Genomic DNA, 25,884 nt, shown 5'->3' on the forward strand with positions numbered 1-25,884 from the left:
TTTCCACTGACTGCATGGCATGCAACAAAAAGCTTTTCAGTGGTACACTTGACAATAATCTAAAATGACGCAATTGCAGAGCAGCGGCACAGGTGGTGCGGTCTTTTACTCAATAAGTTCTGAAATGCATCCACTTGCAAGTGTGGAAGAGCACCCTGGGATCACGTGCACTGAAATGGCCAGTCATCAACGGCTCCAATTGGAACCACTGACCAATCTCAGAAAGATCCTTCTTAAAAGTCCCACCACTGGCAGATATGCCTCCTGTTGCCTTGATCTAGATTTTCCTCTCCAAGCTTGCATGCTTCTCCTTACTCTTCTTTCCTCACGTTAACCAAGATACTTTTCAATTGAAATTTCCACCATTCACCATAATCTCTACAAAGTAGGCTCAGCGCCAATTTTGGAAGAATTTCTGTGAAGTCCTAGCAAGTTTTACTTGATAAAAGCTGCAAGATAAATACAAGAGGTTTCTTTATTGTCAACGTTTAAAGTTAAAATAGTTCACGTTACTACAAAGCTCTATCATCAAATGCCCCTGAAGATTTATGTTAGCATTTTTAAATGTTAGCGGGACAGACAGCATCTCTGGAGTGAAGGAAGGGGTGACGTTTTAGGTCAAGACCCTTCTTCAGCCGATAGATTCTTGATTAGTACCGGTATTAGGGGTTATAAGAAGAAGACAGGAGAATGGGGTTAGTAGGGAGAGATGGATCAGCCATCATTGAATGACAGAGTAAATGATGGGCCGAGTGACCAAATTCTGTTCCTAATACTTATGACCTTATGCAGCTGCATAAATATCGCAAAACAAAAATAATTGTGGTTTTATTTTGTATTAGACTGCATTATAAATTAGGAACATTTTACTTTTATTCCATGCCTGGTTGTCAATCGTTTCTCTGCAAACCAGTTACATAAACTCGTTTTTTCTGATGCAATCAACCTTGAACTAAAGAGATCTAACATTGGCTGCTCAAAAATATTGACTTCTCTCCATGCGCTGCTTGGAACAAGAATTGTGGATCAGTTGTCTCAGAAATCAACTAATTGGCTTCCAGCAATGGCCTCTTTAAATTCCTGTAAACCTCACCAAATTATCTAACTTCATTTTCTGGAGGGCAAACAGGCTGGAATATTCATCAACTAAACATGGGAAATCGTGAGCATATTGTCACTAGGCCTCATTTATTTTGCCAGAGGGTTGAACTGTTTTCACATCTTTTCATATCCTTCCCTCCCTTCAAGTTGATCATTATAAAATTATTTCCTCTACCAATGTTGGACACCCATGTAAACATTTCCTTCCTTTCATCACATTCTGGATTATCCCTTTGTGAAGCACTTTGCAGGATCACCATTCTACACTAAGAGTGCTGATTAAATGAGAGTCCCTGTTATATGAGCATCATAGATCTGAAATCTTCACTGCCATCCATTCTACCTTCCCCGTGAGTTCAGCTCAGTGATCATCACAGCCGTCTACCTTCCACTGCATGCGGACACAGAAGTGGCACTATCGGCCCTACACGATGTGCTATGTCAACACCAAAACAAGAACCCTGATGCCATTTACAACTTTACATCCCAAAAAAACTCTGACCTCATCCCTTATCTATCCATTCCTCTCTAAGCAGCTTATTTTCACTCTTTCCCAGTTCTGATTAAGAATCTTCAAACTGAAACGTTAACTGTTTTTCTTTTGGCAGATGAAGCCTGGCTTCCCGTGTGTTTACAATATGTTCTGCCTTCAAATTTCCTGCATCTGCAGGTTTATGATTTTCTGTTACAGTCCATGCAGTCAATACCAACCTTCCAACTTGAAGATGTAATCTGGGGCCAGTACTTTGAATGGTTTTAACATTCAACTTTCATTTGTTCCACAGCCATTGATTCATTGTGTAGGAAGAAACTGCAGATGCTAGTTTACACCGAAGATAGACACAAAATCAGCGTTATCACTCTACCTGCCTTAATAAAACCATTGACAAAACAATTCCCTAACACTGGAATTACCTTAGCTTTACCCTAGTAAGAAATATCTTCCTTGCCCCATCCATCCCTCACCCACCCCGCTTTGTACTCAAAACAAGATTGTTTTCTCTCTTTTTGATGAAAGGTCCACAAGCTGAATGTCTGTTCCTCTTTCCACAGAATCAGCTAGACTTGCCGTGTTTCTAGCACGTTTTTGGTTTAATTTTACATTTCTACAAATTTTCAATTCTGAATAAAAATGTCCAAATTCAACTGTATCACTTTTGGGCAGTAAGGTGGCACAGTGGTAGAGTTGCTGCCTTACAGCGCCAGAGAACCAGGATTCGATTCTGACTATGGATGCTTGTCTGTACAGAGTTTATACATTCTTCCCGTGGCCACGTGGGTTTTCGCCGGGTCTGGTTTCCCACATTTCATAGATGTGCATGGTTGTAGGTTAACAAGTCTCTGCAAATTGTACTATGGAACTAATGTCATTGCTGGACAGCACGGACCAGGTCGGCCAAACGGCCTGTTTCCACACTGTATCTCTAAACTAAACTAAACAAAGTGACTACACAGCAACAAATCAGTACTTTTCTCTGTCTGCATCTCCTGCGTGCATAGCATCCACATCCAAAGTACTTGTGGTTAAAAGGCAGAGCAGCTGGATGCTCCATGAATCCAGAGGCATTAAAAGCCAATCTTACAACATGCACGGTCCTCCACACCTGGCTGACATCAAGGATCAAAACCAGTGGTGCTTCCAATGAATGTTTTTCAAAGGGTGGCATGCATGCTCAAAGTAATAATATTTCCTTTCTGTAGGCATGAAGGAACAACCTTATGCTATTAATCAACATGAAGACTTTAAGCCTTCTGATGGATGGGAGGAGCCATGTACAAGCTGCAACAGGCAAACCTACACAGTTAGAAGAATCATAATACTCCACTTAGGATAAAATTGTTCCCCCTCCAGCATTCTTCTAAAATTCTGAAGTTGAACAGAGGTAAGCCATGAATGTAACTATTTAAAAATGCTTCCCCCAAAGGCACCACACCCTCAGTAATTAACATCCCAAATTATTTCCTAGCTGACATTATTTTTCACACTTTCTCCAGTGTGTCTGAATATCATGTCGACATCTTGTTCTTACAAAATAAACTCAGAGTTACAGATTCAAATTATAACATGTTTACGCTTTAAAATCAATGTGAATTCATGAGCAACGGAGAGCTTCTGTTGTAGTCTGCCTGCCTTTCAACTACATTCTGGTCTCATGTTTGTGTGCAACCAATGAGAACATGTTGGTACCAGTGTGTTCAATAGGGTTAACTTGGTCAGAAGTGCTTATCTTGCCATAAAACACTTTGGCTTAATTTAAATGTGGAAATATGAAGTACACAGGACCCACGCCTTCTGCTTAGAGCTCAATGTTTACCATGCTGTTATTAACCTTATTAACATTATTAACACACTGATGTTCCAGGGCTGAAGTATCACATATTACAACATGCTTTTGATATGCAATCCATTAATCCTACCACCATCCAGGCTTCGCTAAAGTTATGCAGACATGTAGGGCTTTTGTACATAATTCAAATACTTTGTATTCCTGTACAGAATAATGTTCCTGCTGGAAACAATATATATAAATATGACATTTTTAATGAAATTTCAGTGCTCAACATACTTATTTGCATGTTAATATTTGGGACACACGCACACACATCACAGAAACAGGCCCTTTGGCCCAGCTTTCCCATGCCCATATAAGATGCCCCATCTAAGCTTGGTAGCCTTACCCCATTACTCAAACCTCATGTCTAAAACCTTGGCATGATATTTGACTCCGCGTTGAAATTTGACAAACAAGTCAATGCCGTGGTAAAAGCTAGCTTCTTCCAGCTTCGAACGATAGCAAAAATAAAACCTTTCCTCCGATTTGACGACCTCGAAAAGATCATCCACTCATTTATCTCCTCCCGTCTTGATTACTGCAACTCCCTTTACACTGGCATCAGCCAATCATCCCTGTCCCGCCTGCAATTGGTCCAAAACGCCGCAGCGAGACTCCTGACGGAACCCGAAAAAGGGACCGTATCACCCCGATTCTGGCCTCTCTCCACTGGCTCCCAGTGCGGTTCTGAATCAATTTCAAGCTCCTTCTTTTTGTTTACAAAGCCCTTAATGGGCTTGCCCCCACCTACATCAAAAATCTGCTTACCCACCATACCACCTCCAGGTCCCTCAGATCGGCCGAGGGGGTTATTGACCATCCCGCGGCTAGGCATAAGCTCAGGGGCGACCACGCTTTTGCAGTTGCAGCACCTAGACTATGGAACAGCATCCCTTTTCCCATCAGAACTGCCCCCTCCATCAACTCTAGACCATCAAGTCTAGACTTAAAACTTATTTCTACCCTCAAGCCTTTCTTGAGGTCCTCTGAGGGAGCGTTGTATGTATGTATTTATGTATGTATTGTTGATCTATGTACCACTGTTTGTAGCAAGTTAGTACATGCACTGATGTAAAGCACTTTGGTCAACGAGAGTTGATTTTAAATGTGTTATTGATGTTAATAAAAATTGACTTGACTTGACTTGACTTGACTACATTTGGCACCTATCCTTCTTAACCTGTGCAAATTTCTTTTAAATGTAGTTAATAAAACATTAATAAACAGATTCCAGCACATAATAAACTAAGAACGAATAATTCAATTCCACTCTGCAGCACCTGTGCCAACACAGGCTCACAAACGAACTGGGTGCCACAGAGGCACAAATAGCTGAGCCACTGTCTCAAAGCACCAGAGGCCCAGTTCAATCCTGATGTCGGGAGCAGTGTGTGTGGAGTTTGCACGTTCGCTCAGTTGCTGCGTGGGTTTTCTCCAGCTGCTCCCGTTTTCTCCCACATCTTAAAGACATGTAGGTTGATAAGTTAACAGTTCACTATAAATTGTCCCAATATGAATGGTGGGGTTCGAAGGAGCTGATAGCATGTGGGGAGAATATAAAATGGGATTCGCGTATGATTGGTATAAATGGGTGGTGGATGGTGTGTATGGACTCTGGGATGAAGTGCTTGTTTTAGTGTTGTATCTCCCTGCAAAATTTCCTACCTACAATAACAATGCACCGTGTACATACAAACATTTGCAGCAAGTCCTGCCCAAGTCACACACTATCCTAACTCCGAAATTCTGACATTTTTGTCATCATTGTGTCAAGAATGGTATTGGTATTGGTTTATTATTGTCATGTCGACTGGGATACAGTGAAAAACTTTGTTTTGCATGTTATCCAGTCACATCACAACATACACAAGTACAATTAGACATATACAAATACAACAGGTGTGCAAAGAGAAAAACACCCAGAATTCAGAATCGAGTCCTATAGCTCCAGAGAAAATGCAGATAACAAATAAAAATGCAAGGGCTGCAACAAAGGTTGGTTGGGCGACCAGGATTAGATCCTTAGCTTTTCAATCATCTAATAACAGTGGGAAATAAACTGTTCCTGAATCTGGTGTTAGGTGCTTTCAAGCTTTTGTATCTTCTGCTCAACAGGAAAAGGAAGAAGGGAGAATGACCGAGTTGTAATTGATTATGTTGGTTGGTTTCCTGAAGAGGTGTGAAGCATAGACACAGTCGATATGGGGTGTGGAATGGGGAGGCTGTGGTTTGCATGATGAATTGAGTTGCATTCACAACTCTGCAATTTTTTGCAGTCTTGGACAGAGCAAATCAAGTTGTGAATCATCCTGCTAGGATGCTTTCTACAGAGCATCTGTACAAATTGGAAAGAGGCATCGGAGATATGCCGTATTTCCTCAGTCTTCTGACAAAGTAGAGGTTTTGCCATGCTTTCTTGGCTGCAGCATCAATGTGGTTGGTCCAGGACAAATTATTAGTGATATTTACCAAGGAAATAGGAACCTGAAGTCATCGATCATCCCCACTTCAGCATCATTGATGCTGATTTGGGACTGTACATGATTTGGGCCCTATTTCGTGAACTAGCTCTTGCTGCCATTGAGAAAGAGTTTGCGATCATGACACATGTTACAAAGATCTCTATCGCCTTCCTCTACATCCGTCTCATCGTTATTCCACATCCAGCCCACTACAATAGTGTAATCTACAAACATTCATAAATGGAGAGTTTTCTCCAGCAATATGTAGAGGGCCTCACACCGAAGAGGACAACACTTAATCTAGTCTTGGGAAATTGGGAGAGGAAAAAGGTTTAGGGGGATAGGGCCAAACGCAGGCAGGTAGGACTAGTGTAGATGGGACATATTGGTTGGTGTGGGCAAGTTTGACCCAAGGTTGGATCATGCTGTATGACTCTAAGTTAGAGCAGAGATCAAGGAATTCCGTCCATAACAGCACCATCAGCACATTTTTCACACCAAGCACAGTCCTCCGAAATGGTCGCTCAGTTCTAAAGGGTCTGTCCCACTGATGAGATCTTTCAGCGACTGTCTTCGACCTTCAAGCTCGAGGGCACTCGCCTGAAAAATCTCGAGCTGGATCGACCGTCAGCGATGAAACCGCGAGCTGGATAGACCGACCGCACACGCACACACACACACAAACACATCGCAAAGGCGGGGGCCAGGGAAAGTGGGGGAGCGCTGTCTGAAATTTACACCCGCAATGAACAGGAAGGTAAAAGATGGCTGCACAGTGTGCGGTAAGTACAAAAGGGAGAGAAGCGGGGGCAAAGGGGAGGAGAAGTAGTGGAGAGACTTTTAAGAAGCTGGACAACATAATAACTCTCTGCCGCAGAGGGTAGTCGAGGCCAGTTCATTGGCTATATTTAAGAGGGAGTTAGATGTGGCCCTTGTGGCTAAGGGTATCAGAGGGTATGGAGAGAAAGCAGGTACGGGATACGGAGTTGGATGATCAGCCATGATCATATTGAATGGCGGTGCAGGCTCGAAGGGCCGAATGGCCCACTCCTGCACCTAATTTCTATGTTTCTATAAAGTTTAGCGGGCATTTTAAATTACCAGTCTGTTTTTCTTGGTCCTGAAAACTCCAATGAGCCAATCAGCGAAGGAGATTGAAAGAGGCTGCCCTCGACTGCCTATAACTACATAGCGACCCCACTCCACTGCACTACGAGTTCAAGAGAACCGTGCCGACCAATGTTTCAACACGCGAAAATATTTCAACATGCCGGAAATTTTTCCGCGGCCAAACTGAGGCCACGTGTATGCGGCAACTTCCCTCGAGCATGAAGGAGAGTTCCAGTGACCCCATAGGAACTCCTAGGACCACGTGTCAACCATGCTGCGAGAGCTTGAGTCGAAGGCAAACTCTTCTAAACTTGCAGATTAGGTTGCCGCAGTGGGACAGCCCCATAACTTCAAGAGCTATCGAGGGAGAGGCGACAAATGATGATCTTGCCATTGTTGCCTACTTCCCAGTAACACATAAAGGAATCATGCAAACTCGGGGCCTAGTTATCTCGTACAACCACATGGCATAGTATACTTTCGTAACAACTGCATGCATGGCTGAATAGGTATAAATATGAAACAGCAGAGGAGCCTATTACGCAAATTGACTTAAAATGTACAGTGAGGTATACCGCCGCTATGAAATAGAAAGTCCTCCTTAGTTCCATTTGCCCAGTACAATCTGCACATACCATTATAGTGCACCTTTATCTCCTGCAGCAGAGGACAAATTCTGAAGGGACTGTTTTTTTCATTAAAAAAATAAAGTTAATTAAATTCAAGTGAAATATAAAGTTAGGAGGTAACAAATAATCAAGTATTGAAAAATGAAGATTGACAAAACCTTTTAATTATTCCTCTTTCACTTAGTTAGAATCTATAAAATGCTATAAACGATAAAAAGCCAAGTCTCTTCTCCCTTAAAATAGTTCAATATGATATCTATTTATAGTCAAAACAATTGAAAGCAGCTTTACTATACATGGTAAAACCTCCACAAGCTCAAAGTCAACACCAATTAATTCAGAATGATTCATTGGTTCATGGATTTCATTCCAATGTGTAGTTTGGACATTTACTGGTCTGTTTTTGGAAGATTAGTCCAATTCATCTTCCCAGCATAACAGACTCTTTAAAGGGAAAAGGGTGAAACGTTTAATCTAGTTCAAACATTTTCTGCACCTACTTTTCTTTAGTACATTGTCATGTATTTTAAATTAAATTTATATTATAAAAACAAAGGAATCATAAACTGTATTTCCTAAATGTTTCCATGAACACTTAATGCCACAATTGAGAGATCCGAAACTCTAGATACGGTAAGATTACAAGCTGTCAAAATAAAATAAATACTTAATTGTTTCAGAAAACTATAAATTTTGTTCAATATTTATCATACTGCCTTCGTTAAAGCCATAAGGGCTTTAATATTCAGCTTCTATCAGATCAGCCCTTTCATGGGAGTAAATTAATAATCTTTGAGAAAATAATCTGCAAGAAAAGCCATGTATAATAGAATGAATTGCATTCATGCACAAGAGGAGTTTATTCAACAGGCCTGTGGGGTGACTAACTTTTCAATGACAAATTCCTGTATTCACACAGCACTTTTCAACATAGTAAAATATCCTATGGTTCTCCCAAAAATCAAACAAAAGTTCACACCGAGTTACATTCACAGATATTAATTAGCCTTGACAAAAGGACATGTTCAAAGGAAATGTATAATGGAGGGAGTTGGGGAGGAGTAAACAATTGGTCTCAGCAAACATAAACTAAAAAATATATTTAAATTTCAGATTTTATTTCTCCCGCGAGACATTGTTTAGACTCATGTATGTTGGAAGATAAACAAGAAAACATCAGCCCTTATTAAAAAAAGGGATGTTCTCTGATTGAAAAGGATGTGACAAATTAAGTTTAGACGATTAAAGGGTGATTAGATGATTTATTTAGTTGATAAAGTTAAAGGGCTCCAACAAGGCAGAATATAGATAAATGTGAGGTTATATTGATAAATGTGAGGTTATCCACTTTGGCGGTAAAAACAAGGGGGCAGATTATTACCTCAATGGGGTTAGGTTAGGTAAGGGGGAGGTGCAGTGAGACCTGGGTGTCCTTGTACACCGGTCACTGAAAGTTGGCGTGTAGATACAGCAGGCAGTGAAGAAAGCTAATGGAATGTTGACCTTCATAACAAGAGGATTTCAGTATAGGAGTAAAGAGGTTCTTCTGCAGTTGTATGGGGCTCTGGTGAGACCACATCTGGAGTATTGTGTACAGTTTTGGTCTCCTAATTTGAGTAAGGAAATCATTGTGATTGAGGCAGTGCAGCGTAGGTTCACGAGGTTGATCCCTGGGATGGCAGGGCTGTCATATGAGGAAAGATTGAAAAGACTAGGCTTGTATTCACTGGTGTTTAGAAGGATGAGGGGTTATCTTTTAGAAATATATAAAATTATAAAAGGACTGGACAAGCTAGATGCAGGAAAAATGTTCCCCATGTTGGGCAAGTCCAGAACCGGGGGCCACAGTCTTAGAATAAAGAGGAGGTCATTTAAGACTGAGGTGAGAAAAAACTTTTTCACCCAGAGAGTTGTGAATTTATGGAATTCCCTGCCACAGAGGGCAGTGGAGTCCAAGTCACTGGATGGATTTAAGAGTTAGATAGAGCTCTAGGGACTAGTGGAGTCAAGGGATATGGGGAGAAGGCAGGCACGGGTTATTGATAGGGGACGATCAGCCATGATCACAATGAATGGCGGTGCTGGCTCAAAAGGCCGAATGGCCTCCTCCAGCTATGTTAAACCTTACCTCCCCCATTTCTATGTTTTCTATGTTAAACCTTACCTCCCCCATTGACTCCATTCAAGGGCCCAAGCAGTCTTTCCAGGTACGGCTTTCCCGGTGGCTCAGCACTACAACTCCTCCTCCCATTCCGAATCCGACCGTTCTGTCCTGGGCCTCCTCCATGGCCAGAGTGAGGACCACCGTAAATTGGAGGAGCAGCACCTCATATTTCGCTTGGGCAGTTTACACCCCAGCAGTATGAACATTGACTTCTCTAATTTCAGGTAGTCCTTACTTTCTCCTCCCTTTCCCAGCTTTCCCTCAGCCCACTGGCTCCATCTCTTCCTTTCTTCTTCCCGCCCCCTTCTTCCCCCCCCCCCCCCTTCGCATCAGTCTGAAGAAGGGTTTTGGCCCGAAACGTTGCCTATTTCCTTCGCTCTATAGATGCTGCCTCACCCGCTGAGTTTCTCCAGCATTTTTGTCTACCTTCGATTTTCCAGCATCTGCAGTTCCTTCTTAAATAGAACCAAACAATAAGTCTAGTTTCTCTGCTGTGAAGATCCAGAATAAACAAACATAAATACAGGCACAAGAGACTGCAGATGCTGGAGTCTGGAACAAAAACAAACTACTGGAGGGACTCAGTGTGCCAAGCAGCATCTATGGTGGAAAATGACAGACAGCATTTTGGGTCAATCCCCTTCTTCTGGGAGCCTTCTCATTGATTGGTTTTGCCTTATGAAGGATACCCTTGAAAGTGATTCAATAGACACAGAAAACTGCTAAAAATAATGGATGCCGAAGCAAGAAACTGCAGATGTTTATTTCGAAAAAAAAACCCGACACAAAGTGCTGGAGTACCCCAGCGGGTCAGGCAGCATCTCAAGAGAACATGAAAAGGTGACGTTTCGGGTTGGAACCCTTCTTCAGATTTAAGAATTACAGAGGGGGAGCAGTGAGAGAAGGTCTCACTGAATTCTCTTTATAGTGAGAAAGAGAACTTCTTCAAAGTAGCCATACCTTGACAATGCAGCGGCACAGTAAAATGTAGAAATAAGGAACTGCAGATGCTGGGTTTTTTTTAAAGTTCTGGAGTAACTCAGCTGGTCCGCCAGCATCTCTGGAGAACATGGATAGTTGATGTTTCAAGTCAGGACCTTCCTCAGACTTAAGGATCCCGACCCCTAAACATCACCTATCCATGTTCTCCAGACCTGTTCACCAAGCCTAACCCGAGGAGTTACTCTGGCATTTTGAGTCTTTATTTGTTAATAATGGCTGCTGGAAGACAGAACTTAATTTCAAACCAGGGTAATGTACAGGAATGGGTGGCAAGCTATTATCATCTTCATCACCCAGGCCACAGACTAGCAGTCATTGTGCTCTCAAGTTATACCCTTTATGACCTTTGCGCCATAATGAGGAGTTAATGAATTAATGCGGTGGTTGCTATTATGCTGCAATGCAAAAACAGTTCTTTCACCAAGGGAGTTAAAGTTGTGTAAAAGGGCAAATGTATTTCGTAAATCAAGTCCAACATGCACACAAGTTGGAAAATAGAACAGTACAGAACAGGAACAGGCCCCTAGGACCACAATATTTGTGCTGAACATGAAGCCGTGAAACTGATCTGACCGCCTGTACATGATCCATATCCCTCCATTCCACGCACTTCTATATGCCTATCTAAAAGCCTTTTAAATGCAACTATCGTATCTGCCTCCGCCACCTCTCTCGACATTGCGTTCCCGGACCCCATCATTCTCTTGTGTAAAAAACTTGCCCGCACATCTCCATTAAACCTTTGTTGTTTTGCAAGGCTACACTGCACGTTGAGGAACTGTGTCTATGCTAAACAAGAGTGCATAATTACCTGGATATGATGGCACATACTATATCATGACGCATTCAAAGTTCATAAATATGACAATGTCATCAATTAGATTTGCCAGCCCTTCTATTGAAGGCACAGGGCGATGATGAATGAGAAAACAGTGGATATTCTGAGTCAATTTCATGGGTTAAGCTGCTAAATGTTACTCAAAAAGTTATTTTGTCCTTGCTTCCCTCATTCCAGTTTCCTGTGTTGATTTCATTTCAATCCATTTACCTCTTCCAATAATAAATTAGAGGGAGCATAAGTGAGAGGGGAAAGATTTAATGAGAACCTGAGGGGTAACTTTTTTACACAAAGGGTGGTGGGTGTATGGAACGAGCTGCTGGAGGAGGTAGTTGAGACAGGTACTATCGTAACGTTTAATAAACACTTAGATAGGTATATGGTTCGGACGAGTTTAGAAGGATATGGGTCAAACGCAGGCAGGTGGGACTAGTGTAGATGGGGTTTGGTGGTTGGTGTGACCAAGTTAGGTCAAAGGACTGGTTTCCATGTTGTATGACACGATGACTCAACTGAATTTACAACCTCTGCACCTCCGAAACCTGTGTACGAAGGAACTGCAGATGTTGGTTTACACCGAAGATAGACACAAAATGCTAGAGTAACTCAGCGGGACAGGCAACATCCCTGTCTGGAAGGAATGGGTGATGTTTCTTCAGACTGAGAGTCCGGAGAGAGGGAGACACAGAGATAAAAAAGGGGAAGGTGTAAAAACAAGACATCAAAAGAGATGAGGTTCAAGGAAAATGTAGAATAGATCATGAAGATATGAGGTTGCTTTGGCAAGTAAGGTAAAAGTAAATCCGAAGGGTTTCTACCGCTATATTAATAGCAAAAGGATAACGAGGGATAAAATTGGTCCATTAGAGAGTCAGAGTGGACAACTATCTGCAGAGCCAAAAGAGATGGGGGAGATATTGAACAGTTTCTTTTCTTCGGTATGCACCAGGAGAAGGATATTGAATTATGTGAGGTAAGGGAAACAAGTACAGTAGCTATGGAAACTATGAGGATCAAAGAAGAGGAAGTACTGACACTTTTGAGAAATATAAAAGTGGATAAGTCTCCAGGTCCGGACAGGATATTCCCTAGGACATTGAGGGAAGTTAGTGTAGAAATAGCAGGGGCTATGGCAGAAATATTTCAAATGTCATTAGAAACGGGAATAGTGCCGGAGGATTGGCGTACTGCGCATGTTGTTCCATTGTTTAAAAAGGGGTCTGAGAGAAAACCTAGCAATTATAGACCTGTTAGTTTGACGTCAGTGGTGGGCAAATTAATGGAAAGAATACTTAGAGATAATATATATAAGCATCTGGATAAACAGGGTCTGATTAGGAACAGTCAACATGGATTTGTGCCTGGAAGGTCATGTTTGACTAATCTTCTTGAATTTTTTGAAGATGTTACCCGGGAAATTGATGAGGGTAAAGCAGTGGATGTTGTGTATATGGACTTCAGTAAGGCCTTTGACAAGGTTCCTCATGGAAGGTTGGTTAAGAAGGTTCAATGATTGGGTATTAATGGTGGAGTAGCAAGATGGATTCAACAGTGGCTGAATGGGAGATGCCAGAAAGTAATGGTGGATGGTTGTTTGTCAGGTTGGAGGCCAGTGACGAGTGGGGTGCCACAGGGATCTGTGTGGGTCCACTGTTGTTTGTCATGTACATCAATGATCTGGATGATGGTGTGGTAAATTGGATTAGTAAGTATGCAGATGATACTAAGATAGGTGGGGTTGCGGGTAATGAAGTAGAGTTTCAAAGTCTACAGAGAGATTTATGCCAGTTGGAAGAGTGGGCTGAAAGATGGCAGATGGAGTTTAATGCTGATAAGTGTGAGGTGCTACATCTTGGCAGGACAAATCAAAATAGGACGTACATGGTAAATGGTAGGGAATTGAAGAATGTAGGTGAACAGAGGGATCTGGGAATAACTGTGAACAGTTCCCTGAAAGTGGAATCTCATGTAGATAGGGTGGTAAAGAAAGCTTTTGGTGAGCTGGCCTTTATAAATCAGAGCATTGAGTATAGAAGTTGGGATGTAATGTTAAAATTGTACAAGGCATTGGTGAGGCCAATTCTGGAGTATGGTGTACAATTTTGGTCGCCTAATTATAGGAAGGATGTCAACAAAATAGAGAGAGTACAGAGGAGATTTACTAGAATGTTGCCTGGGTTTCAGCAACTAAGTTACAGAGAAAGGTTGAACAAGTTATAGGGCTTTATTCTTTGGAGCGCAGAAAGTTAAGGGGGGACTTGATAGAGGTTTTTAAAATGATGAGAGGGATAGACAGAGTTGACGTGGAAAAGCTTTTCCCACTGAGAGTAGGGAAGATTCAAACAAGGGGACATGACTTGAGAATTAAGGGACTGAAGTTTAGGGGTAACATGAGGGGGAACTTCTTTACTCAGAGAGTGGTAGCTGTGTGGAATGAGCTTCCAGTGAAGGTGGTGGAGGCAGGTTCGTTTTTATCATTTAAAAATAAATTGGGTAGTTATATGGATGGGAAGGGAATGGAGGGTTATGGTCTGAGCGCAGGTATATGGGACTAGGGGAGATTATGTGTTCAGCACGGACTAGAAGGGTCGAGATGGCGTGTTTCCGTGCTGTAATTGTTATATGGTTATTATATGGTTATCATAGTTAACTGGAGAATCTGACAACGAAGCAAACAGAGATAAAATTTAATCGGGGACTATCAGACTAGTCAGGGAACTAGGAAAGGGGAGAGAAGGAAAGCAAGGGTTACTTGAAGTTAGAGAAATCAATATTCATACCGCTGGGGTGTAAACTATCCAAGCAAAATATGAGGTGCTGTTCATCCAATTTGTGCTGGGCCTCACTCAGACAGTACAGGAGGCCCAGGACAAAAAGGTCAGTGTTGGAATGGAAGAAGAGTTCAAGTGTTTAGCAACCAGGAGATCAGGTAGGTCCAGGCGGACTGAATGGAGGTGTTCAGCGAAACGATCCCTGAGCCTGTGCTTGGTCTCACCGATATATAGCAGCCCACACCTGGAACATCGGATACAGTAGATGATGTTGGAGGAGGTGAAGAGAAGTGCCTCGCCTGTAAAGACTATTGAGGTCCTTGGACGGATTCGAGGGTAGAGGTACATCTCCTGCGGTTGCATAAGAAAGTACGTGGGGAAGGGGTGGTTTGGGTGGAAAGGGACGAGTTAACCAGAAAGTTGCGAAGTGAACGGTCTTCTATGGAAAGCGGAATGGGCGGAGGTGTGAAAATGTGGCTAGTGGTGGGATCCTATTTGAGGTGGCGAAAATATCGGAGGATTATGTGCTGTACGCGACTGCTGATAGGGTAATGAGGACTAGAGGGACTTTGTCCCTGTTGTGACTGGGGGGGGGGGGGGGGGTGCATGAGCGGAGCTGCGGGATAACGAGGAGACCCTAGTGAGGGTCTCATCTATGATGGAAGAGGGGAACCCCCATTCCCTGAAGAATGAGGACATCTCAGATGTCCTGGTATGAAACACCTCATCTTGGGCGCAGATGTGGTGTAGTTGGATGATTTGGGAGTAGGGGCTAGAGTCTCTGCAGGAGCCAGGGTGGGAAGAAGTGTAGTTTAGATAGCCATGGGAGTCAGTAGGTTTATAATAAATGTCAGTTGATAAATGTCATCTCCTGTGACGCAGACGGTGAGATTAAGAAACGGTAGGGAGATGTCAGGGATGATTCAAATGAATTTGAGGGCAGGATGGAAATTAGTAGTGAAGTTAATTAAGTTGATGAGCTCTGCTTGGGTGCAAGAAGTAGCCCCGATGAAGTTGTCAATATAGCAGTGATAGAGTTTGGGGATAGGGTCAGTGAATGACTGTAACAGGGATTGCTCGACGGACCCGACAAAGAAGCAGGCATAGCTGGCTCCCATACGGGTGGGTGCCCATGGTTACGACTTGGATTTGGAGAAAGTGGGAGGAGTCGATAAATTGTTAAGAATAAGGATCGGCTCTGCTAGGCGGAGGAGAGTGTTGGAAGAGGGAAATTGGCTGGTTAAACCTCCAAAACCTTGCTTCTCCATCACCCCCATCCTTTTGATTATTGGCTCACTTCCAAACTCTCCCCCCACCCCTTTCTGCATTAAGCTCCGGTCACCTCTCCATAAGTACACGCCCCACTCACTAACATCTGGCACAACTGCCTTTACTCACAGCAGGATGCATGTGCAACCATCACATTGCATGCACACAAGTAACTGTATTGGGATAGAGAGTGATGTTTGAGCTTGGGCTCGTTGCACAGGGGTACGCACGATTCATGCTTGAAATTATTTCAGCCAGACAGACGATCCATGCAACTCAAAAAATATTCGCGAATTTGGGAACTCCGCCAAGAACAGTGTGTCCAAGATACTGTACTTAATCTAGGAACCGTCTCCAGAAACTAGTTTATTACAGGGTAACTATCTTGTTCTCTGAAGATAATGTAGGATGTTTGGATTAAGTATCCCACATTAAAGCAGTGACATACTTGAGTACTTCAACATGCTTTTTCAATGTGCAGTCCCTACATCTGTGAACCAGGCGGGACAATGACATTTCACTTGTGCTGGTTGCATGCTCTATCCATATTACCGATTGCAGGGGGTCACAAAACAAATCGGTTCCAGAATAATTTTTATTTGAATCAGTGTGAATAAACTTTCCTATTCATAATCTGAATTGAAATGAACATTTGCATTGAGAGAAGTAAAAATAATTTCTAAATCTGATACTGATTCTAAATACAAAAATCGGTAGAGCAGAACAAATTTTTGTGTGCTGGTACTTTCTTAACAGGAACAAGATATTCCACTCAAGCCCAGCCCTTGTTCGGAGGCTTATGTTTTCTTTAAAGAAAACAGTTACTTAAAGCATCTGCAAGCGGTTAATTACCGCAGTCATTTTGCAGAATTTGATCATTGTCCTTAAAAAAGAAACAAAATATATTTGTTTTGTTTGAAAATGACTGCAGTGTAAATAAGTGGAACACCCCCGGACTGTCAGTCATCAGCGGTGCCCCACAACAACGCGAGACCACACAGGACAGCAGAATGGAATGCCTTGCCTCAGGCTATACAAGAAATAGACAGTATCCACAAATGATCAAAATGTTCTTTTTAAACCAGTCGCGCAACATGTCTGTACTTTAACCGAGATCGTAAGAAAGCGGGTTGTGTTGCAGAGGCAAAATGTAATAAGATTATTAAGCAAAGCTGAAAAATTAAACAGAAGACGTTTTAAACGTTGATTGCGACGACTTTCTTCTCTCCTTTGGAGTTTGAATTCCCGCTCTTTGATTTTCAAATGCCTTACCCACCGACTAATGATAATTGGCCACTTTTCCAATTGCTATTTCAGAAGCTTTCACATCAAGAGGTTCACTTTAGGTTAGGGTTTTTTTAAGTCATATGTTTCAACTCATACAACAGTGCCTTGGACATGTAAAAAAAAGCTGAACAATTCATTCAGTTGTCAAATTGGAACAAGATGGGCCTGGGGTTCGTGGTGAACAATTTGGGCATGGAGATGGGTCTCGTGGAGGTTTTAAAACAACTGAGAGCAGAGAAAAGGAAACCAGAAATGAATGGCCATTCCTTTAATAAGTTATCAGTTATTAAAATGTTATTAACAACAGTTTTTTTAGTGGTCAAATTCCATAGCAGCATATTACAATTCTGTAACTGTTCACAATTGTCAGGTTTATGAAAAATAACTGAGACTTCATTTAAAATACATCACCACAATTAATATTGCAAATGATAAATTTGAAGACATGATTTGATTTTCATGGGACTAAAAATAAATATATGGTACATGTAGGCTCCTTGCACAACCATTCATACTCACGGTGGTTACTTTGCACAGTTAATATCTGAGCTATCACTATAAGGAAAGTTATATAGTTTATAGATGTATTTTTCATTGCATAAACAGTACCACTTGTCTAAATACCACTGCTGCTGAGCTGAGGAGATCGTACACACATACATAGGCTGCCTTACGAACAGAGTAGTGGTTTGTGGTGCCAAAACATCAAAGAGCGATTTCAAAAAGTAAATTGAATCCTTTTCTGAAAACAGCCAATATATGTCATTCCCATGAAACATGTATTCATGCACTGAAATACAAAGCACATTTTCACTGGCTTTTGTCTCTTCGCAAGAGACACAAGCTTGAATGCGATTTTTCTGCCTGTTACTAATTAAACTGGATATGGGCCTTTCCTGTGAGACAGTTGGTGGGAAAACAAGTTCGGAATACACACAGCTGAATGCTTTGTAGTCTGGAGCAAGATGAAACATGTAGCTTCAGCTTGTAGCATTCCAATAGCACAATATAAAGAGCATGTGCAACCGAGCTTCAAGGTTTTACACAAGGAAGATCAAGCTACTAATTCTTAAGGAGTGAATAACTAGTCAATGATTTATTTTAAAAGTTATTTTAGAAAAGTTAGTTTCAAAATAAGTTACCTGTTCTTTGCTCATCGAGCGTATACAGTAATATTGCATTTCAGGGCAATGCAGCACATAAATGTAAGATATGACCTAGAAAAAAAATAAGTACATATGGGAGTATGAGATCAGTCCCAAACCTCTGCCCTATAAACAATACCTCATTATCTTTCTCCTCCCCAAGGTTTCAGGGGAATGCATTCCAAAATGGATTCATTTTTCACCCATCACATTTAATGGGACGCACATGTTTAACAGACTTGTTGACACTGGGTTCTTTATTTTGTTTTCCTTTTTTGAGATTCATGAAGTCCCCATGAAAAGATCGGTGTTATTTGCAGTGTTACAAACAGGTTGCTCACACCTGTATGACACTTTATCAGATGGAATCAGTCACATAAGCCAAGAAGAGCTTTAAACCCTACAATTCAAAGTACATTTCTGTTATCGCTAAATACTGAACAGAGGGCAAACAGATAAAAATCAGACTCAAGGAAGCACAGCCAGTCAGCCTCTGTACCAGGGGGCAGCTTATTTCTCATTAACAAAAGCTCACTAAACCTAGCCTTCGGGCTATGAAAAATACCTGCTCCTAAAAGGACATAAACATGCAGTGATTGATAATGCTTTGTTCGAGGAAAAAACCCACAAGTAAATCGTTTACAGCTCAACTTCAACATGATTTACTTTGTCGAACACGAGACTGCCATAATTTAGCAAATAAGGTCAACTCAAGATCAAGGCATGTGAAAGAACTTACAAAGTACGGAGGGGGAGATCAAGTCAGAATCTGATGATTTACTCTATTATTTTAATAAAGGTGCTTTGTCAAAGTACAAATCGGAAATCATTCAGTACCAAAGTATCAGATTCAAGTCTGACCAGCAGCATTACTAAACATTCTTGCTCTGCCTGACTTCTGAAAGGGCAGACAGAATCGAGATGTAACTTACCTTTGGTCCGGCTTCTAACAATGAACAGCTCGATCCTTTGACAGGTAAAAAGGTAGAAAACAACCAAGACCATTAAGCATTCAGCATTCTGCGAAGAGCATTCCCCCCCCCCCCCCCTAAATTGCAGCTTACTTCAGACCCTGAAACTGCTGAGCATCTTTGCAGCCGCTGTGCAGCTAAACCAGGAACAACCTATCAAAGTCTTGCTCAGCTTCAAGCAGCTCCTGCACGCAAGAACTTTTGCCCATTTACCCACAGCCCCCTCTGTTGGCTGTGTTAGTTACCAAACTTCCTCCCTCATTCTTTTCCAGAGACTCGAGGCTCCACTTTAGCAAAGGTGAGCAAACAAGGAGCAGATATATCACAGTCCTGTCAGTGAAAACAGTGGATGTGGTCATTCATTTCGGCTTGACATGCAAAACCTAATCTTTTCCCACACACAATGCAAAGAAATATCCCCGGTGAACTATGTACTATTTTGTGAGTGAATAATCTTCAGAAAGAGTGACGGCTTAATCAACTGGGTGCTTTGCAGCTGTTGGAATGTGGCATTTAATACAGTGTGGGCAGGGCCAAGTATATGATTGATAAGCCTTGTTTATTGAACTTCCACACACTTACCACTATCGTGGAGGTTAAAGAACAGGCTGTCTAAAGTGGTTTTCCAATAATCTGCCCTCTTCAGCAAACCAGAACAACAGAAAATGCAGTAATCATGCAAACCATTAAAGCCACGGCCTCTGACAGCTGCATAGACACAAGAAAATGCAGATCCCGTGACCATGTGGGTTGTCTCCCGGAAGCTCTGGTTTCCTCCCACACTCCAAACATGTACAGGTTTGTAGGCTAATTGACTTGGTATATTGTAAATTGTCCCTAGTGTATGTGGGATGGTGTTAAGTGTGCGGGGATCGCTGGTCGGCACGGACTCGGTGGGCCGAAGGTCCTGTTTACATGCTGTATCTCTAAACTAAACTAAAACTATATATATATATATATATATATATATATATATATATCTATACATAACTAAATCTCTGATCTTGTGCTCTTCCGGTTTGCGCAGTCTTTCTATTTGCGCAAAAACGGTACGCGATAGCGCTACGATTTTTCGTCAGCTCACTCACCGTTCTCCTGTGCTGCGAGTGCAACAAGTTTTGTTCCGATCGGTGGAATATTGTAAAAGTTAGCGAGGTTAAAAATCTTTAAAACCTCGCACGCGCAGATCGATCTCTCCTGCCAGTCAGTGCCACGCAGATTGATCGCTTCTCCTGTCACTCCCCAGGTACGGTCCGCCCCTTCCTGTGCCATCGCATCTTTACAAGCTGAGGATGGTCGGCGGATGTCTCCAACCGGACACAATTTTCGGAGGGACCGGAAGCGGCCCAGTGCGACCCGGCAGGAGATGTCGCCAAACATCCCGGCTGATTACGGCGAAGGAGAGCGTCCAGCACCTGCTGTGAGTCCCAAACGCACCGCCATCGCAACGCCCTGCAGCTCCAGCCCATTCCCCTCTGGTCAACTCTCCCATGGCTCTGACCCCGTCTTTTATCCGAGCTCCCTCCTTCCCCAACCAGCCGGCACGGCCGTAGCTGCTGGTGCTTCTGGGCCGAGCCGCGGATCTGCGCTGACGGCTGATGCTCCTCCGGGGCACGCATGAAAGGAGGGGAGCGGCGATCGAGATCCTGCGGCGGTCAGGAGGGGGTGTGGGGAGGAGATGGGATAGAGGGAGAGGAGGGCTGTGGGGAACGGAGAGGAGTCATGGAGGGAATGACTGAGGGTAGGGGAAAGGAGAGGTGAGGGGGGGGTTGGGGGAGAGTGGGAGAGGAGAAGGAAAAGAAGAGGGAGGAGGTGAGGAGGGAGAGTGGGAGAGGAGAGGGAATAGACCGGCGGAAGATGCATGGATAATGCATGGTGCAATGCCCCTTTGTTGTAGAAATCCAAATCCCAATTCCTCCAAAAAGTTGGGATGGTTTACCCGGGATGGATTAGCTGGACCACAGCATCTTTTGCCGGTTGGGAACTCTGTTCTCAGCTTCAACTCCGATGTGGATGGTTCCACTTACAAAGCCTTCTCAGGAATGGGATGCTGCCATAACCTGGGAAGGACACCCACCCTCTTGGTTTTGGGCTTGACGCACAGATCATCTCCAAGTCATGCATGTCCTGACAACATTTTGCAAATCTCCAGGTTCCTCACTCTTATACAATAGCGCCTATTCAACATAACTTTAAAAAAAGTTTTTTTCACAGAGGTAGCAACAAACAAAAGACTGACCAAGACATACAAGAGATCTGAGGCAAACGACTAATGTCTTGGAGAAGAACAGGTCTCAAGAAGCATAACAAACGAGTAAAGAGAAGAGAACGGCCAGGAAGATACTGGAAGGAATTCCAGAGCATGGCAACTGAAGGCAGCGCGACCAATAAAGTCGAGAGCAAATGTGGAGATGTTCAGAATGCCAATAACAGACATCTCGGATACTTGAAGGGTTGGAAAGACTCTGTGTGGAAAGAGAGCGGCAAAACCACATAAAGGGATTTGATGACAAAAAAGGTAGGAAGACAACCAAAGAATTATGGTTCAGTTAGCCTCACATTAGCGGCAGGGAACATTAGCGGCAGAGAGGATTCTTCAGGATAGGATTTATTCCCATTTGGGAATGGCTTTATAAGGTATAATCAGCATGGCTTTGTACACAACAGGCAGTATCTTACTAACGTGATTGAGTTTTTCGAGGAGGTGATGAAGGTGGCCAATGAGGGTAGGATGTTGTCCACATAGACTTTAGTGTGGCATACGATAAAGTCTCCCACGATGGGCTGATCCAGAAGATTAATATGCAAGGGATTAACAGATACTTGGTTGTATGGATTCGGAACATGCTTACTGATCAAAGACAGAGGGCTGTGGCGAAAGGACAATATTCATACCGGAGGTGTGTGACCAGTGAAGTTCCACGGGGATTTCTGCTGGGTGGCTCTGCTGTCTGTGCTCTATATATATATATATGTAGATATCCACATCTGGATATAAACATAGACAGGCTAGTTTGTAGGTTTGGACGGGACATCTAGATTGCTGTTGCAGACGGTGAGGAAGGCTTTCAAAGGATAGGGCAGGATATAGAATCTTAGAAGTGCAGATGCTGGTTTACAAAATAAAGACAAAGCTGTGGAGTAACTCAGCGGGTCAGGCAGCATATCTGAAGAACATGGATACGTGACGTTTCGGTTCAGGACCCTTCTACAAACTTCGGGCCAGGACTCTTTCTCAGCGGGATATAGATAACCTACAGAAATGGCATAGAAATGGCAGATGGAGTTTAATCCCAGCAAATGTGAGCTGGTGCACTTTATGAGGATGAATGTGAGAATAAATTATAAAAATAACTAGACTAAGTGGGACCCGTTGGGTCCCAGCATCACGCAGGAGGGCTGGTCACCAACACAATATTCCACCTCCACAAATTCCAATATTGCTCGCCAGTGGGGGGGGGGGCTGTCTGTTGCGCTAGTATGGGTGTTGCGGGCCGAAGGTACTGGTTTCCAGAGGGCTAGTATAGACATTGTGGGCCGAAATGGTTTATTGTGCTGGCATCCAACTGTTGCAACGATTTTAAAAGCCAAGCCAAGCCAAGGCAAACAATTGGGCTGCAGCCACCTGACAATCAAAATTCATTTTGTGAACACAAACTTTTTAAAAAGGCGAGGTAAACAATTGGGCTGCAGCCACCTGACAACCAAAATTCATTTTGTGAACATAAACTTTAAAAAAAGGCGAGCCAAACAATTGGGCTGCAGCCACTTTACAGCCGCATTGAGGGGACTCACCATGGAGTGGACGTGCATTCAGTGTTATTTGCAACTCAGAGAGCTGTGACCCTCTCGTTTCCTGGGTCTGGCAGAGACTGAGTGAGGCACTACACTTCCGGGTTTTATAGTCCCTCCCCCTGCCGCCAGCGGGGGCAGCAGTGAGAATGGGGATTTTTTTAAAACATTAATATCTCTCTGATATTTTTCATCAATGGGAAAAATCCTCTGGTCCCAGAAGGCGGAGGGGGGCTCTGAGCGAGGTAGCCAAAAATGACGGCCGTTGGTGGCGGCGTTCTCTCGGAAATCGCAACACAGTGGGCCAAAAGCAGTCAAGATCAGACTTTTAGTAATAAAGATAGATAGATGGAATGACCCGAACAGCACTGATATACAGAGGGATCTTGGGGTCCAAGTACACAACTTCCTTAAAGTGACAACACAAGTAGATAGTGGTAACGGTGTTGTATGGTATGCTTGTCTTCATTAGTCAGGACATTGAGTCAGGAAATCATGATACAACTTTCTAGGACTTTGGTTAGGCTGCATTTGGCTGACAGTTGACAGTTCTGGTCACCCCAATATAGGAAGGATATCATAGAGTCATAGAGTGATACAGTATGGTAACAGGCCCTTTGGCCCAACTTGCCCACACCAGCCAACAATGTCCCAGCTACACTAGTCTCACTTGCCTGCGCTTGGTCCATATACCTCCCAACCTGTCCTATCCATGTACCTGTCTAATTGTTTCTTAAACGATGTACCTGTCTAATTGTTTCATAAACGATGGGATAGTCACAGCCTCAACTACCTCCTCTGGCAGCTTGTTCCATAGGCCCACCACCCTTTGTGCAAAAATGTTACTCCTCGGATAATAAATCTTTTCCCCTTCAGCTTGAACCTATGTTGAATCGAGTCCTCTGGACCTCAATTCCCCTACTCTGGGCAAGAGACTGTGCATCTATCCAATCTATTTCCCTCATCATTTTGTAAACCTCTCTAAGATCGCCCCCTCATCTTCCTGCGCTCAGTAATGGCAACCTCTTCAAGCATTGACTTCGCTAATTTCAAGTAATCCCTACTTTCTCCTACCCTTCTCAGCTCTCCCTCAGCCCACTGGTTCCACCTCTTCCTTTCTTCTTCCCGGCTCCCCCCCCCACCCTCAGTCTGAAGAAGATTATCAACACGAAACGTTGCCTATTTCCTTCGCTCCATAGATGCTGCCTCACCCGCTGAGTTTCTCCAGCATTTTTGTCTACTTTCAATTTTCCAGCATCTGTAGTTCCTTCTTAAACTTTATTATTGACAGGGCATGTACCCTTATCTGTTCCATTTCCTGCACTTCTGCTGCATTCCCCCATAACTATTTATTTAGACAGATATCTGGATAAGAAAGGTTTAAAAGAATATTGGCCAAACGCAGGCAAATGGGATTAGCCTAGAACGACAACTTGGTCGGCATCGACAAGGTAGGCTGATGAGCCTATTTCCAAGCTGTGTAGCTTAATGACACTATGATGATTCTATCATACTATAATCACTCTTCGTTAAGGGCCACTGAACTATGATTTAACCCTTTATCATTACACAACACATGAGAAACATCTGTTCAAAAATTAATACACATTTATCAATGGACTGCAAGCAAGAGGTGGCTCAAAGTTGCACATCAATGACCAAAAAATGGTCAATTTTCAACAATAATTTTATTATTATCCTATTATAGTAGATCTTTAAAAAAATTAATGGGCAGCTGCAAAGCCAACTGCATATGTAGAAGGAAGAACATATTAATGTAGGTTGCCTACAGATAAGTACAAACAGAAAATTGCTTTTAACTACAATAAGAAATATAACAGAAGACACAAAGTGCTGAAATAACTCAGCAGGTCAGGCAGCACCTCTGGAGAACATGAATAGGTGACGTTTTGGATCGGGACCAATCTTCAGAAGAAATATAACAAGCTGCCGACTGCTCACAACTAAATAGTTTCAGGCAGTGGCGGACTGGCCATGGTGTCAGCTTGCCCGACAGCAAGTGGGCCCCTGATGAAGTGGGCCCCCTTTGTCTCCTGGCAACGAATATTTTTAGACCCAGTCCGCTACTGGTTTCAGGTGATACTGTGTTATGAGGAAAATAGCACACCACCAAAAATTTGATTTTACTTCAAAGCAGCCACATAAGAATATTTCAATATTTGATTCACATCTTATTGGATAAGCCATCAGGGCTCAAAAGCTATTTGTGGATATTAATTAACATTGCAGGCCAAAGAAATACCAACAGCAAATGTGTGTTCAGTAACACTACATTAACCAGGAACAAAAGGCTGATTTTTAATCAAGGATGAATTAAGATCTACAAATAGAAAGTAAAACAATGAAATATGGTCTCTGTTTTCCTGAGGAATTTGTGCAAAACTCTGCCAAAACACCGGTCTCTTTTTATTAAAAAAGAAAGAAAACCAAGAGTAAAGCAAAAAAAAGAATTCACAATGAACTTCATATGTTTGCTCACAAACCCCATGAAAACACAGAAAAAATATATATTAGAACACCAGAGTCCAACCTTAAAGAGTATTGTGTAACATCACCTCAGCCTTTTTAATAATAATCATTATTGATTTAATTCATTCCATCACTCCACTGACTGAAAAATTAATACAAAGTACTTTTTTAAAAATAAATTATTTGTAAGAATGTAATTAATCGACAAGATATTTTCATCATAATATACCGTACTCTTAAACGATGATTAATTAGACGACAGCCCAAATAATCAATTACTTCAGTCCAATACTCCTGTTCAATCTCAAATTGTTTCCAAACCATTTCTCAAAGGATATGTTTACAAAAAATGCTGCAGTTCTAACAGTTAAACTGATTTATGAAAAGGTAAAACAGAGACAAGGACTTCTACTTCCGCTTCCTTTTAGCTTCTGATTTGGCTGTTACACCGGCGTAGTTCATTTTCATAACCACAGAAAATATTAATGTTCTACTCAGACAAGAAAATGAGGAAAACTAT

At 42.5% G+C, this 25,884-nt stretch overlaps 1 protein-coding gene across 3 annotated transcripts in view; it reads right to left on the reverse strand.

The window, feature by feature from the left end:
• LOC129710317 (tensin-3-like) overlaps positions 1 to 25,884 on the reverse strand; it is a 484,648-nt gene that overhangs the window by 341,375 nt on the left and 117,389 nt on the right. Inside the window, exons 1-2 of one of the 3 annotated variants that reach the window (XM_055657263.1) lie at positions 19,044 to 19,182; positions 18,109 to 18,183 (exon numbers count right to left, since the gene is read on the reverse strand). The exons of the other annotated variants lie outside the window; for them this stretch is intronic. Coding sequence (XP_055513238.1) covers positions 18,109 to 18,147 — 39 coding nt within the window. The 5' untranslated portion in view covers positions 18,148 to 18,183; positions 19,044 to 19,182. Of the gene's footprint in view, positions 1 to 18,108; positions 18,184 to 19,043; positions 19,183 to 25,884 lie in introns of those variants that run through there. 3 annotated transcript variants of the gene reach the window in all.

Source organism: Leucoraja erinacea, chromosome 2, assembly GCF_028641065.1.
Source record: "Leucoraja erinacea ecotype New England chromosome 2, Leri_hhj_1, whole genome shotgun sequence".
NCBI lineage: Eukaryota > Metazoa > Chordata > Chondrichthyes > Rajiformes > Rajidae > Leucoraja > Leucoraja erinaceus.